The 17,680-nt window shown below is 43.1% G+C and overlaps 1 protein-coding gene across 1 annotated transcript in view; it reads left to right on the top strand.

Moving 5' to 3' along the window:
• The first annotated feature begins 1,881 nt into the window (after nucleotides 1-1,881).
• SOD2 (superoxide dismutase 2) overlaps nucleotides 1,882-17,680 on the top strand; it is a 33,461-nt gene continuing 17,662 nt past the window's right edge. Inside the window, exons 1-2 of the mRNA XM_056567192.1 lie at nucleotides 1,882-2,151; nucleotides 11,459-11,652. Of these exons, the coding sequence (XP_056423167.1) occupies nucleotides 2,123-2,151; nucleotides 11,459-11,652 (223 nt within the window). The 5' untranslated portion in view covers nucleotides 1,882-2,122. The remainder of the gene's footprint in view (nucleotides 2,152-11,458; nucleotides 11,653-17,680) is intronic.

Genomic DNA, 17,680 nt, shown 5'->3' with positions numbered 1-17,680 from the left:
GAGGTCGAGATAGGAGGACGGGAAAGGAGGACGGGCAAGGAGGGTCCAGATATGAGGACGGGAAAGGAGGACGGGATAGAAGGACGGGATAGGAGGTCGGGATATGATGATGGGATAGGAGGTCAGGATATGACAACAATATATGAGGATGGGCTTTGAAGTCAAAAGCTTCCTCCTTTATTTTCCTCCCCAACAAGGATTAGGAAGGAAAGCTAGTATATATATATATATATATATATATATATATATATACTGTATATGAAGACAAACTAAGTATGGATCGACCGATATCGTTTTTTAGGGCCGATACCGATAATCGGTGCAGGTTAGGGCCGATAGCCGATGACTTATACCGATATTCCGGTATAAGTTATCGGCTAATTAACCCCCTGCGACACCGCTGCAGATCATTGATTTAAAGCGGGCGCTTTAAATCAATGATCTGCAGTGGCTTTTGCGGGGCCATAGGCCGCCACCTGCTTCTCTCCCCTACCTGTCAGGGTGGTCAGGCCCATCCATCCTTCCTTCCTGTAGTGTCCGGGGGCGTTCCGGGTGAAGAGTGAACCGGTCCGGGCTGTCCTTCTCCGGCGGTCATCTTCTCCACTCCGGGCAGGCTCCGGCCTAGTACGCTGCATAGACGCCGCTGCGCAGTGACGCCCGTGCGCAGCGACGCACCTGACGTCACGGCGTAGCGGCGTCTATGCAGTGTACTAGGCCGGAGCCTGCCCGGAGTGGAGAAGATGACCGCCGGAGAAGGACAGCCCAGACTGGTTCACTCTTCACCCGGAACGCCCCCGGACAATACAGGAAGGAAGGGTGGATGGCCCGGACCACCCCCATTATGGGTAAGTTTAATTTTTTTATTGACTCGGAGGGTGGGGGAGGGGCCCAACCGGTATAGCGGTATGGGCAAAAATCCATACCGGTATACCGCCCAGCATCACGGTGGGGGGTGCGACGCGGTGCGGTGGGTCGGGGGTGCGGTGCGGCGGGTCGGGGGGGAGGCGGTCGCGGTGCGGGCGGTATTATCAGCTTATCGGCAAGGTAATTGCCAATAACGATAATGCCCAAAATCGTGATTATCGGCCGATAATATCGGCCATACCGATAATCGGTCGATCCCTAAAAGGAAGCCATTAGTTTTAATGGCTGTATGCGTTATTTTCAGCAGGCTGAATAGTGCAACAGATCGTGCTTTAGACTCCACTGAAAATAGCGCATATGGCCATCGATATCTATGGCATCCGTTGCCCTCACATACAATATATGTTGGTATCCTGATTTCAGCGGAATGCCAAGAGAAACGTCTGACAGAAGCCGTAACGCAGTGTGGACCGAGCCTTATTATAGACTTGCAGGGGGAGATTTATCAAACTCTGTAAACAGCAAGAGTGGTGTAGTTGCCCATAGCAACCAGATCGTTGCTTTCATTTTTAAAAAGGCCTCTGAAAAATGAAAGAAGCAATCTGATTGGTTGCTATGCCAACTGCACCACTTTATCTCTACACAGGTTTTAATAAATCTCCCCTGCAGTCCTTATACATTTGTCATTTTGATGCAGTTTTTAAGACAAATTCAGGAGGTAGAGGGGCATATAGGAAAGACGTGACAGCTCTTCACCGGGGAGGTGGATACTGAAGTCATGGAGGGGTCTTCTGCACTCGACAACCCCTTCACTGGTAAACAACCCGAACCCTTCTAGCAGTACACGCGCCAGGTATACTGGACCGGTGTAATGGCCATCCCGCACTTCAAATACCGGAGCCCTGTGAGAAGAAAGGGGCGTGGCTTATAGGCGCCCGGTGTGAGGTGCAAATCTGCGCCCCGTGCACACTTGCTTCCGCCCCTCCTTTCAGCGCGTCCTCCGAAGGCATTGCAGGGGGAGGGGACAGAGGCGTGTACGTCCTCTCTCCCCCTGCTCTGCCCTCCCACCAGCTCTAACTTTGTAAATCTTCAGAGAGCTTAGGGGAGGGGCGGAAGCAAGGCTGCATGAGGCGCAGATTTGCACCTCACACCGGAACTATATTAGCGAGTGAGTGGGCGGAGCCTCTGCAAGGACGGACAGTCAGGCTGACAGTGACAGGTGGTGCAGTGGTCTCCTTGCGCCGTATCAGTAGCGGTCATGTTGTGTAGACTAAGCGTGTGCGCTAGGTGAGTTACCGGGGCCGCCTCACCGCTCTTCTCCCCACCTGTACATACATGGTGGCACCTCCAGGGCACTTATCTGTGTACGGACGAGGTTATGGGGTTATGTATCAGTGCCCCTCCGCCCCCTTGTGTGCAGTACAGCTCAGGCCCCGAGCTCAGAAGCTGCGGCGGGCGGGAGACTGTCATAGTGCGCCTGACTAACATGCTGGTTATTAGACTGTAGTGAATGTGGCACATGGAGTGCAATGGTTTACACATGTACTGCATCATCATAGTATATGGCTTCCCATGTGTTCTGTTTAGCAGGATCTGGACAAGGGATGTTGGTGCCCTAGACCAGTGTTTACCAACCGGGGTGCCTCCAGCTGTTGCAAAACTTCCAAACAGCATGCCTACTGGGTGTTGTAGTTTTGCAACAGCTGGAGGCGCATCGGTTGCTAAACACTGCCCTAGACAGATAAGGCTGCTTTCACACTATGAAAAGTACCTGTTATAAAATAGCGGGCGATTGCAGGGTTAAACTGCCATGAGAAAATCCCTAACATACGTTAGAAAATCCCATTACAGTCTAAGGGATTTTTCTAATAGCCGTTTTAACCCGTCATTGCCCGTTATTCATAACGGGTGTTATTTTGTGACGGGCGATTGAACGGAAAAAATAGTGCATGCAATATCTCCATAAAATAACGTCCGTTATGAATCACGGACGATGACGGGTTAAAACGGCTATTAGAAAATCCCATTACAGTCTAAGGGATTTTTCTAACGTATGTTAGGGATTTTCTAATGGCGGTTTAACCCCGCGTTCGCCCGCTATTTTATAACGGGTACTTTTTATAGTGTGAAAGCAGCCTAAGACTGCCCCCCCTTTCCTGTGATCCTTGTGTCATAGAACAGAGTGCTTGGTCTAAGTTCTATTGTTCAAACTCCTTTTTAAAAGATTTGTAAGAACACATTAGGGCTGGCTACATAACCCTGTTAAATTTAGGTGAAATCTATCAGGCACAATGCTACCCTCTATATATTCCAGAATCTAGATCAGTGTTTCCCAATCAGGGTGCCTCCAGCTGTTGCTAAACTACAACTCCCTGCATTCCTGGACAGCCATACTTGTGTCCCGAAAAGATGTTTCGGGACACAGGGATGTCTCGGTTTGCCTCGCCTTGCCTTAACGCCGGCCCTGAGCATGGCGGAGCGCATCAAAAGGCATCCATGGTGAACTATGGCCGCTTGCCCACAGAGGGGGCTCGGCGTGCCACAGGTTTGCCATCACTGCTCTAAAACGTGCTTGTTTTTTTTTTTTTTTTTGAGGAAAGGCTTATCTACATTTTGAAAGAAGAACTTTTTACTATATTTTTTCCTTTTTAACCCCTTAACCTCTTAAGGTTGGCGGGCATATCCATACGCCCCCGTTTTAAAGTCCTTAAGGACTGAAGGCGTATGGATACACCCGTGGGAATTCCGGTCCCCGCCGCTAGCCGGTTGGGGACCGGACCAGGACGCCTGCTGAAATCATTCAGCAGACATCCCGGCTCATCGCCGAGGGGGGTCCTGAGACGCCCCCTTGTCGGCGATCGCAGGGAATCAGTGACAGCCCCGATCATCCTAAGGGATAGGAGTGAGGTCGCAGTGCTGCAACCTCCTATCCCCTGCCATTAGTCAGCACAGAGTATTGACCAATGGCAGTGGGAGGGGGGGGGGGGGGTTGCCAAGGAAACCCCCGCTCTGCCCACCCCTGGATGTCGGGCAGAACGGGGGAAGAAGGTGGCGGACAGTACCTGAGGAGAAGATGCCGTGGGGACCGCCGATCATCGGGCATGCTGGGAGTTGCAGTTTTACAACATCTGGAGGGTCACAGTTTGGAGACCACAACTACAGTGGTGCCCAAACAGTAGCCCTCCAGATGTTGCAAAACTACAACTCTCAGCATGTCTAGACTGCCCAGGCATGCTGGGAGTTGTAGTTCTGTAACATCTGTCCCTTCAGATTTTGTAATTTTCATGAAAATTTAGAAAATTATACTTTGAAGCCCTCTAATTTTTTCAAAAAGTATTTATTTTTTATTTTTGATGCCAACGTAAAGTAGACATATTGTATTTGTGAATAAAAATAACATTTATTGGGAATATCCATTTTCCTTACAAGTAGAGAGCTTCAAAGTTAGAAAAATGCTACATTTTCATAACATTTGGGGATTTTTTTTTACCAAGAAAGGATGCAAGTAGCGACGAAAATTTACCACTAAAATAAAGTAGAATATCACGAAAAAACTTTCTCAGAATAATCTGTAAAAGGGTCTTAGAGTTATTAATGCAAAAAATGACAGTGGTCAGAATTGCAAAACAGGGCTCAGTCCTTAAGGGGTTAGGGACTCGTCCCATTTTCACCTTAAGGACGCAGCAAATTTTCGTATTTTATTTTTTTCCTCCCAATCTAAAAACCTTAATGCTTTAAATGGTCACTCTCATTAAAACTAATTTTTGCTATTGCACTCCTTATGGTAAATAAAAAATATTTCTAATATACTTTATACTTAAAAAAATGAAGTTTTCTATGTTTTATTTGTGCTTAAAAAAGCTCAAGAGCACATTTTCCCCCATCTCGTACACAGACTTTGGACCGAAGCCCAAAGACAGGAAGTGCAACCTGAAGTGCTGAGGGGGGGGGGGGGGGGGTGTCCAACCAACAGCAAATGGCAGTTAAAAGGGTATTCCAGGAAAAGACTTTTTTTTATATATATCAACTGGCTCCAGAAAGTTAAACAGATTTGTAAATTACTTCTATTAAAAAATCTTAATCCTTTCAGTACTTATGACATTCTGAAGTTAAGGTTGTTCTTTTCTGTCTAAGTGCTCTCTGATGACACGTGTCTCGGGAAACGCCCAGTTTAGAAGCAAATCCCCATAGCAAACCTCTTCTAAACTGGGCGTTTCCCGAAACAGGTGTCATCAGAGAGGACTTAGACAGAAAAGAACACCCTAAACTTCAGAAGGTCATAAGTACTGAAAGGATTAAGATTTTTTAATAGAAGTAATTTACAAATCTGTTTAACTTTCTGGAGCCAGTTGATATATATAAAAAAGTTTTTTCCTGGAATACCCCTTTAAGTGTGAGAGGAGCTATGATTGGATGAGGCTGGACACATCCCCTCAACACTCCAGGCTGCACTTTCTGTGTTTGGACTTCGGTCCAAAGTCTGTGTATGAGATGGGGGAAAATGTGCTCTTGAGGACCAAACCCATTTTGACCTTAAGGACCAGGCCAATTTTATTTTTGCGTTTTTGTTTTTTCCTCCTCGTCTTTTAAAATCCATAACTCTTTTATATTTCCATCTACAGACCCATATAAGGGCTTGTTTTTTGCATGACCAATTGTACTTTGAAATGAAACCTCTCATTTTACCATAAAATGTACGGCGAACCCCAAACAATTTTTTTTAGGGAGGAAATTTAAATAAAAACCACAATTTTGCACATTTTGGAGGGTTTCGTTTTCACACTGTACAATTTACAGTAAAAATGACATGTGTTCTTTATTCTGTGGGTCAATACGATTAAAATGATACCCAAGGCTAGGTACTTTTATATTTTTGTATTGCTTAAAAAAAATCTAAAACTTTTTGTACAAAATCAGTAATCTAAAATCGCCCTATTATGACCACCTATATCTTTTTCATTTTTCCGTATATAGGGCGGTATGAGGGCAAATTTTTTTGCGCCGTCATCTGTACTTTTTATCGATACCACATTTGCATATATAAAACTTTTAGATAATTTTTTATACATTTTTTTTTTTTTTTTAATGAAATGTGACAAAAAAAAGCAGCATTTTTGGACTTTGTTTATTTTTTACATTTATGCCATTCACCGTATGGGATCATTAATAATATATTTTGATAGTTTGGACAATTACGTACGCGGCGATACCAAATATGTTTATAAAAAAAAATTGTTTACGCTTTTCGGGGGTAAAATGGGAAAAACTGACAATTTACATTTTTTTGGGGGAAGGGGATTTTTCACTTTTTTTTTACTTTTTATTTTTAAATTTTTCAGCTTTTTTACATTTTTTATGTCCCCATAGGGGACTATCTATAGCAATCATTTGATTGCTTATACTGTTCAGTGTTATGCATAGGACATAGCACCGATCAGTATTATTGGTGATCTTCTGCTCTGGTCTGCCTAATCTCAGACCAGAGCAGAAGACACCTGGAGACGGCCGGAGCCAGGTAAGGGGACCTCCAGCCGCCATGCTGGATGATCGGATTGCCACGGCAGCGCTGCGATCACGGATGTAGGCAATTACCGACTAGCAGCCGGAACCTGTTGTGTATGACGCAAGTACCGTTCCGATGCTCGCGGTCATACACAGGACGTAAATGTACATTCTGGTGCGCAAGTCCCGCCAAACCAGGACGTACATTTATGTCCGTGGTCATTAAAGGGGTTCTCCGGTGATTACACATCTTATCCCCTATGCCTACGCTCCACCCCTCAATGCAAGCCTACAAGAGGGGGCATGATAGCTATCACGACCCCTCCCGTAGGCTTGCATCGAGGGGCGGAACGTGACGTCACGCGGAGGCGTGACGTGTCACGCCGCCGGCCCGGTGGTCGCCGGTAATCAGACCCAAAGCGAACACGCCGGTAATCAGACCCAAAGCAAAACGGGGTGCCGCGTGCATGATCACGGGCGTCCTCAGTGGCGGGACTCCCGCGATCAGGCATCTTATCCCCTATCCTTTTGGATAGGGGATAAGATGTGTAAGCACCGGAGAACCCCTTTAAGGAGTTAAGCAAAGTATATTAGAAATATTTTTATTTACCATAAGGAGTGCAATAGTAAAAATTAGTTTTAATGAGTTACCCTTTAAATTTTGCACCTACAGACCGATATAAGGTCTTGTTTTTGCATCACCAATTGTACTTTTGTAATTACATCACTTATTTTTATAATATAATCTGTGGTGAAACAAAAGAACTTTGTGGGGTGAAATAAAAAAAATTAAACAGCTTGTAACTTGGTTGCTCCGGTTTCTATGCAGTACACTTTTCGGTAAAAATGACACATTATCTTTATTCTGTAGATCCATACACAGGGGTGTGGAAATTTAATAAAAAAAATACTACTTGTCCACAGGACTAAAAAGGAGCAAAATCTACTTGTCCCTCTTGACAATCCACTTGTCCGGGCCAATTTTCTCTTTTACACCCTCAATTTTTCCTCCTCGCCCTAGAATAGCCATAACTACCTACTATAATGATACCTTTACATTTTTCAATAACATATTCCCCGAACCAAAAAAAATAATAAAATAAATAGTAAAAGATAATTTAGCAAATTTGGTGGTTTTCTTTTCTATGCCATTTATCTAACATGTTAGTTTGATACTTTAGGCCGTCCTGACTAGAGCAATACCAGATTTGTATAGTTTCTGTCATGTTTTACTAACTATATAAAAAAAAAAAAAAAATTTAAATTAATTGCCATTTTTTGACCCCTGTAGCTTATTTTTTATTTTTTACAATTTTTTTTCGCATATCAGGCCGTATGAGGGCTCATTTTTTGAGCCACAATCATTTTTTTTTTTTTTTCCTATATCAGTACCATGTTAGTACTGACTTTTTTATCGCTTTTAAACTTTTTTTTCTGGGAGATTATAAAAATTGCCAATGTTTTTATTTTTAATTTTTATTTTTTTTACACTTTATTAAACTTTTAGGAGGAATCATTAGATTCCTCATACAGATCAATAGAGTTCTATTGAACTCCATTGATCTGTGTGCTCTGCGCGCCATTGATAGAGCCTAGTCCAGCTAGGCTCTATCAATGACAGAGCCAAGGGACAGCAGGGAACAGAAGTAAGCCCTCCGGCTACCTTTATATTGGATCTCCGGTGGGGGGGGGGGGGAACGATCCAGCCCACCAGGGGGCATTCACATGTCCGTTGACAGCGGCGATCCAAAGGGTTAATAGGCAGCCATGGCGATCGCCGCATGCTGGGTATTAGTGGCGGCCCCCGGCTTAGAACAGCTGGGGGCTTCAGTGTATGGAGCGGGCACGAGTTGATAGGCCCCTCCATACAGACTGCTGAGCGCCGCCGTGCTTGTCAGGTCTGGGCCTGCATGCCCGAAGCCGGGCTAAGGGCCAGAAAAATTCACCTGCCTGGCACCCTGAACTGCATGTCCCGGGCGTCGGGTGATAGGTATTCCACATCCCTGCATACAGTTACAAGAATACCCAATATATGTAGGTTTTATTTTAAACTACGTGCACCAAAATTAGCATGTTTAAAATTGGCATCTTCTGACCCCTGTAACTTTTTTTATTTTTCCGTATATGGGGCTATATGAGGGCTCATTTTTTGCGCCGTCGTCTCTTGTTTTTATCCGTACCATTCTTGTTTTGATGGGACTTTTTGATCGCCTTTTATTTTTATGGTATATGAAGTGACCAAAAATGCATAATTTTGGACTTTGGTATTCTTTAGCGTGTACGCCATCGACTGTGCAGTTTAGCTAACCTTATATTTTAATAGTTCAGACATTTATGCGCACAGCGGTACCACATATGATTATTTTTATTCTTTATTACATTATTTTTATTTAAAAAAATGGGAAAAAGGGGGTGATTTAAACTAAATAGGGAAGTTTTTTTTTTTTTTACACTTTTTTTTTAGTCTAAAACATGCAATGTTCTGATTGCATACACTGATCAATGCTATGCCATAGCAAAGCATTGATCAGTGTTCTCAGCGCTCTGCTTCTCCTGGCATCGAGCAGTAGATCGCTGATCAGACGATGGAGAGGCAGGTGAGGACCCTCACGTCGTCCAGTAAGCTGGTAGGGACAACAGTCCCGATCAGCCCCGCTGAGCTGCCGGGACAGTTTTAGTTTGGTTTTAGACACCGCAATCAACTTTGATTGCAGCGTCTAAAGGGTTAATGCCGGGCATGTGCCCGGCATTAGCCATGGGTCCTGGCTGCCGGTAGCAACTTAGACCCACAGGGTTTAACCCATTCTCCACTGGAGAGAGCGGCTTAAACCCTGTTATCAGGGCAAATATGTATGCCCTGCGTCCTTAAGGACTCAGGATTCAGGGTGTACCTGTACGCCCTGCGTCCTTAACAGGTTAACCCCTTAAGGACCAAGGACGTACGGTGACCCCGCATCATAACACGGCGGGCCCGGTGTCATAGTGAAGCCGCGACCCGGCCGCTAATAGCGCGCGGCACTGATCGCGGTGCCGCGCTATTAACCCTTTAGCCACGCGGCTAAAAGTGAAAGTAAAAACTGCCGGTTAGCTCAGTGGGCTGTTCGGGATAGCCGTGGCGAAATCGCGGCATCCCGAACAGCTTGCAGGACAGCCGTACCTACCTGCCTCCTCGCTGTCCGATCGCCGAATGACTGCTCAGTGCCTGAGATCCAGGCATGAGCAGTCAAGCGGCAGAATCGTCGATCACTGGTTTCCTATGAGAAACCAGTGATCAATGTGAAAGATCAGTGTGTGCAGTGTTATAGGTCCCTATGGGAGCTATAACACTGCAAAAAAAAAGTGAATAAAGATCATTTAACCCCTCCCCTATTAAAAGTTTTTCCCTTTTCCCATAAAAAAAAAGTGTAAATAAAAATAAACACATATGGTATCACCGCATGCGGAAATGTCCGAATTATAAAAATATATCGTTAATTAAACCGCACGGTCAATGGCGTATGCGCAAAAAAATTCCAAACTCCAAAATAGTGCATTTTTGGTCACTTTTTATATCATGAAAAAATGAATAAAAAGCGATCAATAAGTCCTATCAATGCAAAAATGGTACCTTTAAAAACTTCAGATTACGGCGCAAAAAAATGAGCCCTCATACCGCCCCATACGCGCAAAAATAAAACATTTATAGGGGCCAGAAGATGACAATTTTAAACGTATTAATTTTCCTGCATGTAGTTATGATTTTTTTTCCAGAAGTACTACAAAATCAAACCTGTATAAGTAGGGTATCATTTTAATCGTATGGACCTACAGATTAAAGATAAGGTGTCATTTATACCGAAAAATGTAGTACGTAGAAACGGAAGCCCCCAAAAGTTACAAAACTGCGGTTTTTTTTTTTCAATTTTGTCGCACAATGATTTTTTTTTCCATTTCACCGTAGATTTTTGGGCAAAATGACTGACGTCATTACAAAGTAGAATTTTTGGCACAAAAAATAAGCAATCATATGGATTTTTAGGTGCAAAATTGAAAGAGTTATGATTTTTTAAAGGCAAGGAGCAAAGAACGAAAATGCAAAAACGGAAAAACCCCCGGTCCTTAAGGGGTTAAAATCCCCAAATGGGTCCATTTATAGCAGTCTTTGGTTTGCTATTACTATTCAGTGCTATTGGTGATCCAATTGTATACTCTGCCTTTTTGGGCAGACATTACAAGAAGATTCCCGGAGATGCACAGAGCAGTTAAGGAGAGTTCCGGACACATTTTTATCTATAAGACTCCCATAGTCAGATGAGTGAATACAACCACCACAACTGCTTTAGATGCTGTGATCATTATTGATCATGGCATCTAGAGGGTTAATGGTGAGCATCAGCATTAATGGTAAGATCTACCCTCTATAAAGCGAGCGCAGCCCCCACACTTGCTACATAGTTGGAATGCCCCTTAGGACATGCATCCTGGTGTGCCAAGTACCAGGGTACTAGGGCATTTACATTCAATGTCGTTAATGGGTTATACTTGGTATTCCAAGACCATACAATACTAGTGCCTCTCCTGGTATGAGTAAGAAGGTCCCCAATTAGGTAGGTTGGTTCCCTCATTGGGCAGGTAAAAGTCCCCAGTAGTTAGGTTATCTGTCCACATTAATGCCCCCCCCCCCCCTTGTACCAACATAAAAACATAACAAAGAAAAAAAATTTTTTAGTTATATAATCTTACATCTCCCTCTACAAACTGTAATCCTAATGAAAAATTGTAAATCCTTAGACCTATATCATGTGCTGAATAAGGCTGTTTCAGAGATTCACAGTATGGGTGTTTCATTGCTTCTGTTTTATGGACACAACATCTTAATCTGCTGATAAACCACAAGAGGTCTGGGAATTGCATCTGTAATAAAAGTACAAAAATAATCCATATTGAAGAGGTATTCCCACGTTTGCAAACTTCTCCCCCAAGTATTTAAGTGCTGGGGGTCATTCGGTATTGTACTTCCTTTAAGCTTATAGAAAAGACCCCTAGAATAAGAACATGGCATGTTTTTATGATGAAATAATATAATACTGATCTGTTTATTTCTTCTATATAGGACAAGCCTTAGACTTGCGCCTGCTTTGGCCTCAAGACAGAAGCATTCACTGCCAGACTTGCCTTATGATTATGGTGCACTTCAGCCCCATATTAGTGCTGAGATCATGCAGCTCCACCACAGCAAACATCATGCTGCTTATGTGAACAACCTAAACATTGCAGAGGAGAAATATGCTGAGGCCCTGGCGAAAGGTAAGAGGCATAGAGCACCTGTGTTAACCAGGCAAACGCCACCATTTGAATTGGGGATTAGCCCAAATCCTCATCAAGTGCACCTTGGCTGGCACTCAATTGGTATGAGCTAAGTTGTATATTTTTCCCTTTGTCTCCATGATGGCACCCTAGGATGCAATTAGTCCTAGAAGGGAAAGGAAAAAACACACATAAGTTGAAAGCCCCTCCCCATCTGACCCTTCCCAGGGTCTCTGCTGCAGGCGATAGTCCTCCCATCCCAAGAGAGTGGTTTGGGCACCCTTACCCTAAAATAATGATCTATACAGATACAAGTCAGTCGGGTTGGGGAGCACAAGTATACAGGATAAAATTTATTAATAGTCCACCATGACAGCCACCGAAGAGATGGTCCCCTAGGACCTAATAGGAACAGGAAACAGAGATGTTAAAAGCTCCTCCCACTCCTCCTCAGTGTTTTTCCTGTTCCTATTAGGTCCTGGACAGAGGTCCGGGGTCTGTTCTCTGTAATGGCTTCCTAACCTTATTATACCCCTTTAGTCGCGGGGGGAGCTGGTTCCCCTGCCTCTGGACTGTATGCGGACTGCGCTCCAGAGGGGTTACATGTCCCCATACTAGGATACGACATATCTTGCTGACCGGGTTCCCCGTGTGTTGTGGGGGCTGCCCGTACCTCCTGGTGTTGCAGAGCTCCTGTGTGCTCTCTGTAGCGGCGTTCGGAAAAGTGACACTCTCCGGCATCTTCCTCTGCTTAGCCGCAAATGTTCTGAAGCCCTGTCGCGGACGAAAAGTGTAAGGTGAACACCGGCGTCCGGAAGTTCCGGTCAGTGACGTCAGAGGGCGCCAAAATTTGAATTGCTGAGAATAAAGGTAGGATCATCGTTGTTTCTCTGACTATTATTTGCTCCATGCTATGATGGACTCTCAAGCTTCCTCCAATGTGGACCCTATGGAGCAGCTTGTTCCTCCTGTATCTGTGAGTAATTCTGCTATAGTTATCAGTTGCCTCTCCTCTTGCTAGTGCTTATTGGTCCCTTTGTTTCTTTTAGGGAGACAAGGAACCATCTAAAAAAATCTAACATTAAAGTCCGGAAATGTGTGATGTGTTTTACAAAATTACCGGAATCTTATAAAAAAAAAAAAAAAAAAACAGCTATGTAAAGTCTGTATTTCAAAAGTTGTGCAAGAGGAGAAGCCGGGTATTTCTGAGGATTTGTGTTATCTTATTTACCAAGAAATCCAAGCATCCATGGCGGCCTTTAACCCCTTCTACAAGCAGTCATGCTGCTGTGAATGTTCCTCCTGCTGTTAATGTTTTCTTAGCTTTACCTTCCTAAGATACTACCGTCCTGTGGGATACTTACCTAAAGTCACTTCTCAGGCTTCTCCAGGTTTGTCTCCCTTGGGCTTTAATCAAAGTTGATTGAACCCCAGTGTTCCATCTGGTTATAATAAAGATGTGCAGAGATGTGTGGAGATTACCAACCACCTTGTGAGAAATCCAAGTTGGTTGTTAATTCTGACTCTGAGGACTTAATATCTCACTCTGATATAGAGGGTATGGAGGAGGGGGAAGTTTCTCTGGGGCCCTCTAAACGGGATAAACCTTAATACTTCTTTTTGTCTGATGATACAGGGACTCTTTTAAAAGCTGTCAGGAATATTGTGGGATTTGAGGATGAGGATCCTCCTAGAACCATTCAGGATGAAATGTTTGGGGGTCTAAGACCTCAAAAGAAAATGGTTTTTCCTATTCATGAAAATGTTAAGAACATTCTTATTGATGAATGGAAAGAACCTAAGAGAAGAGTTGTCCTTCCCAGAGAGTTTAAGATCGTTTTTCCTTTGATGAAAAAGATACAGAATTGTGAGAGATCCCAAAAGTTGATGTTCAGGTTACTAAGGTAGGGAAAAGTTATCTTTACCATTCAAGGATTCATCTCAAGTAAGAGATCCCATGGATCGTAAAGTAGATGCTCTCTTGCGGAAAACCTGGGAGGCATCATCAGCCATACTTAATCCAAATGTAGCTAGGGCCTTGCATGTATGGTTATTGCATCGTGAAGATCATATTGAGAAAAAGACCCCTAGGGAAGACCTCAGTAGTCTTTTTGATCCAAAGGAATAAGGTCACAAGCTTCAGAGGTAAAGGGAAATCCGAGAGATGGAGTTATCCTAAAGGCCGTAAAGGAAAAGAGTTTATCATTAACCCCAATCAGACCCCTAATAAACAATGACTGGAGTCTGGTAGGAGGGAGACTGAAGTTCTTTCTCTTCCAGTGGAGAGAGATGACTACAAATGCCTGGATCTTGAATCTGATAAAACTCTGATACAAGATAGAAATTTCTTCTCTCCCTCTTCCAAAATTTCTAATTACGAGACAAGCATCTCCCATACTTCAACACAGAAGGTTGGAAGGCATTCAGAGTCTCCTGCAATTGGGAGCAATTTCAAAGCCTCTAAACAAGTTTAATGTATAGAAGAAATTCAAAATGGAATCCTTGAAAACAACAATTCTAATGATTGCAGCGGGGGCTCTGATGACACTAGATTTGAAAGACTCTTATTTCCATGTTCCCATTCATGTGGATTTTCAGAAATACCTTAGATTTGCCATTTGTCACAAACGGGGAGATCCTGCATTTTCAATTTGTTGCCCTTCCGTTCGGGATTGCATTTGCCCCCAGACTCTTCATGAAGTTGATAGTTGAAGTAGTGGCATTTCTGAGGTTACAGAACATTGTAATAATCCCGTATCTAGATTATCTTCTCATCTCAGCAGAATCAATGGATTTTAGAGTTCATCAAAATCAGGTGACTTCTTGTTTACAGAATCTAGGTTGGATAATCAATCTAGAGAAATTGGATTTTATTCTCAGCCACAGGAAAAGATTACTGGGCTTAATCCTGGATTCGAGGAAGATGTCTACGTTCCTTCCAAAAGAAAAGATAATATAAATTCAGGAGAAATTTATGTCGGTGTTAGGCTCTATGACACCATCCCAGCTGTACAATGGGCGCAATTTCACTAGAGGCAACTACAAGCTCAGACTCTAGCGGTCTGGGACAAAACCCAGTTTTCTCTAGAGAAGAAATTGTGCCTATCCCCCAAAGTGGGAAGATCCCTAAATTGGTGGCTGAAGGAGTCAAATCTGAAGAAAGGAGTTGTTTGGTATCCAGATCCTTTGATAATCACAACAGATGTAAGCTCCTGGGGTTAGGGAGCCCACATAAATCAGAATTATTTTCAAGGTCAATGGCCTCCACACCTGGTAAAGTTTTCCTCAAACTGCAAAGAGTTCAGGGCAATCTGGAAAGCCCTACAGGCAGCCAAACCTCTTCTGTCCGACCAGGATGTAAGAGTGTATTCAGACAATTCTACTGCAGTGGCGTTCAAAAGACCTCAAGGAGGCACAAAACACAGAGCTCTGCAAGCAATTTCTTCAAGAAATTTTGTCTGGGCAGAAAAAAACCTAACCTCCATCACTGCAGTTCATCTGAAAGGCTCTTGCAATCTAGTAGGCAGCAGATTTTCTGAGTCTGAGAGTACTGGACCCAGGGGAGTGGTCTCTCAATCCTCTTATCTTCCAGTTACTAATAAACAGATGGGGGATGCCTTGTATAGATCTTTTTGCTTCCCAAAAAAATGCAAAGGTAGAGAGGTTTTTTCCCTGAACCCGAGAGTTCACCCAGAAGCAGTGGATGCATTAGTTCAACCTTGGAGCTTTCCTCTAGCATATTCCTTCCCTCCAATTCCTCTTATTGCAAGAACTCTAGCAAAAATCAGGGACAGCAATCTATTGGTAATATTTGTAGCCCCCTTTTGGCTAAAGAGGGGTTTGTCTTTGGCTAAAAAGGGTCGATCTTCTCCAGGACCCAGTATGTCATCAGGGCATCCAAAATGTACAGCTTACAGCATGGATTCGGAAAACTTTTAAAACCACCTTCTTAATTGCAATTACTAAAGCCCGTAAAGTAAGAGAAATTCAGGCTCTGTCCATATATGACTATCTGATGAGTGACTCTGATGTTAGACCCAGCCTTTTTGCCAAAAGTAGTTTCTGATTTCCACAGGACCCAGGAAATTTGTACTTCTATTATTTTGCAACAACCCTAAAAATTAGCAAGAAAATACTTATCATGTCTTGGATGTCAGGAGATGTCTTAAATATCTGGAAGTATTCAACCCTTGGAGGAAAGATGAACATTTTTTTTTCCAATTTCAAGGTCTAAACAAGGGCAAAAAAAATTTCTAAGACCTCCATTGCTAGGTGGAGGAAATCAGTTATCTCAGAAGCCTACTCTTCTAAAAGGGAACAAGTTCCGAAAGGATTAAAGGCCCATTCTACTAGGGCCATGTCTGCTTCTTGGGCAGAAAGATCTGTGTCTATTGACAAGGTTTGCAAGGCTGCCATCTTGTCCAGCTCTCATACATTTTTCAGACATTTGGTAGAAAGGTGTTACATGCTCCCTAAATTATTTGGTATTTTTTCCTGTGGACTATTAATAAAGTCAGAATTTGGACTTACTGACAAGTCCACCATGACAGCCCCTAATTCCCTCCTCTATAGTTTATTATATTATGTTGTGTATTCTTTTGCTTATCCTGTCCCTATGGGTAATTTGAATACATTGAGGAGGAGTGGCAGGGGAGGGGCTTTTAACCTCTTTCCTGTTCCTATTAGGTACTATGGGACCATCTTTGGTGGCTGTCATGGTGGACAAAAAAAAAATACAATAATTATCGGTAAGTCATAATTCTGACTTTTCTTGCGTGTTTGGCCCCAGTGGTTGACCCAGAGATCTTCCAACTACAGGGAATCAAGAGCAGTATGGAAGACAGAAGCAGTTCTCCTGGGCTCTCACATCCACATCCTGTGTCCTTTCTACCTTCACACACAGTTGAACCTATGGATCGAAGGGTTATGTAATACAATTTCAATATGCATTAACCGCTGAGCGATCACTAAAATCCTAAATTTATCATCCAAACAAAATTTGTGGGCGCTTCAGTTGCTACTATATTAAAGACCACCTAGGTGAAATTAAAAAAACTTTGTAATATACATTGGTTAAAAAACATAGCCCCCCAGACGTATTGACCACTAACAGTGGTTTTAAGGGAAATGGGGTAAATTGCCATTTTTTTCTTGTAGCCAACACTACAACAAGGTAGGTTAGTGAGTAGCAGGATAGTTACAAAATTAGCTCTTTCTTTCCCAAAGTGATATCAAACTACCACAGATCTCACAGGATTATGTCTTGCCATTGTTCTGCATTGATTCAAGAAACCCAAGAAAAGAAGCTGTTAACACCCTTGATGTAAGGAGAGCAGTCTTAGTGTATAAGTAAGGTTTATCCTGGAGAGTGGGAAAGAAACCTTCATGTATTCTGAAAATCAGTAGACGGGGAAGTTCATATGTAGGTTTTCTGGAGAAAAAAAAACAGGAAGATATTTTTTTTTTTTTTTTTTTTTTTTTTCTTTCTTGCTGACTCCCGGAGAGCAACCAGAAGTGCCAATAATTGCAGTGGCTCTGTTGAAAGTTTTAGTGGGAAATGCTCAAATAATAATCATTCCCCCACTATGGCCAAAATGCAGCTGGTTCTGTCTTCCAAAAAATCTGTCAATTGAAGATACTCTTCTTCTACCACAGAGGGAAGACCTTGTAATGCAGAGTCCTTTCTACCATCATGGTCTGGAAAATCTACGTTTTGGTGAGCTGGAATTTTAAAAAGTCCCTCTTAGCTAGAAGAGGCCTTTCATCCAAGATAAATAATACACTGCTTGCATCTATCTAAAGCAGTGGGATACATTTGTACAGTGGTCTGACTGTGCTCCTGATCTTTTAACTTAACCTTACAAGATATCTGGACTGTCTTCAGGATGGCTTAGATAAAGGGCTATCAATTAGTAAACTGAGGGTACAAGTTGGTGTTCTAGGCTATTTTAACCGCTTTACTCAACAGCCTCTTTTGACCTTAAAGGGGTACTCCGCTCCTGGCATCTTATCCCCTATCCAAAGGATA

Source organism: Hyla sarda, chromosome 3 (assembly GCF_029499605.1).
Source record: "Hyla sarda isolate aHylSar1 chromosome 3, aHylSar1.hap1, whole genome shotgun sequence".
NCBI classification, from domain to species: domain Eukaryota; kingdom Metazoa; phylum Chordata; class Amphibia; order Anura; family Hylidae; genus Hyla; species Hyla sarda.
This window is presented reverse-complemented; position numbering and strand designations above follow the sequence as displayed.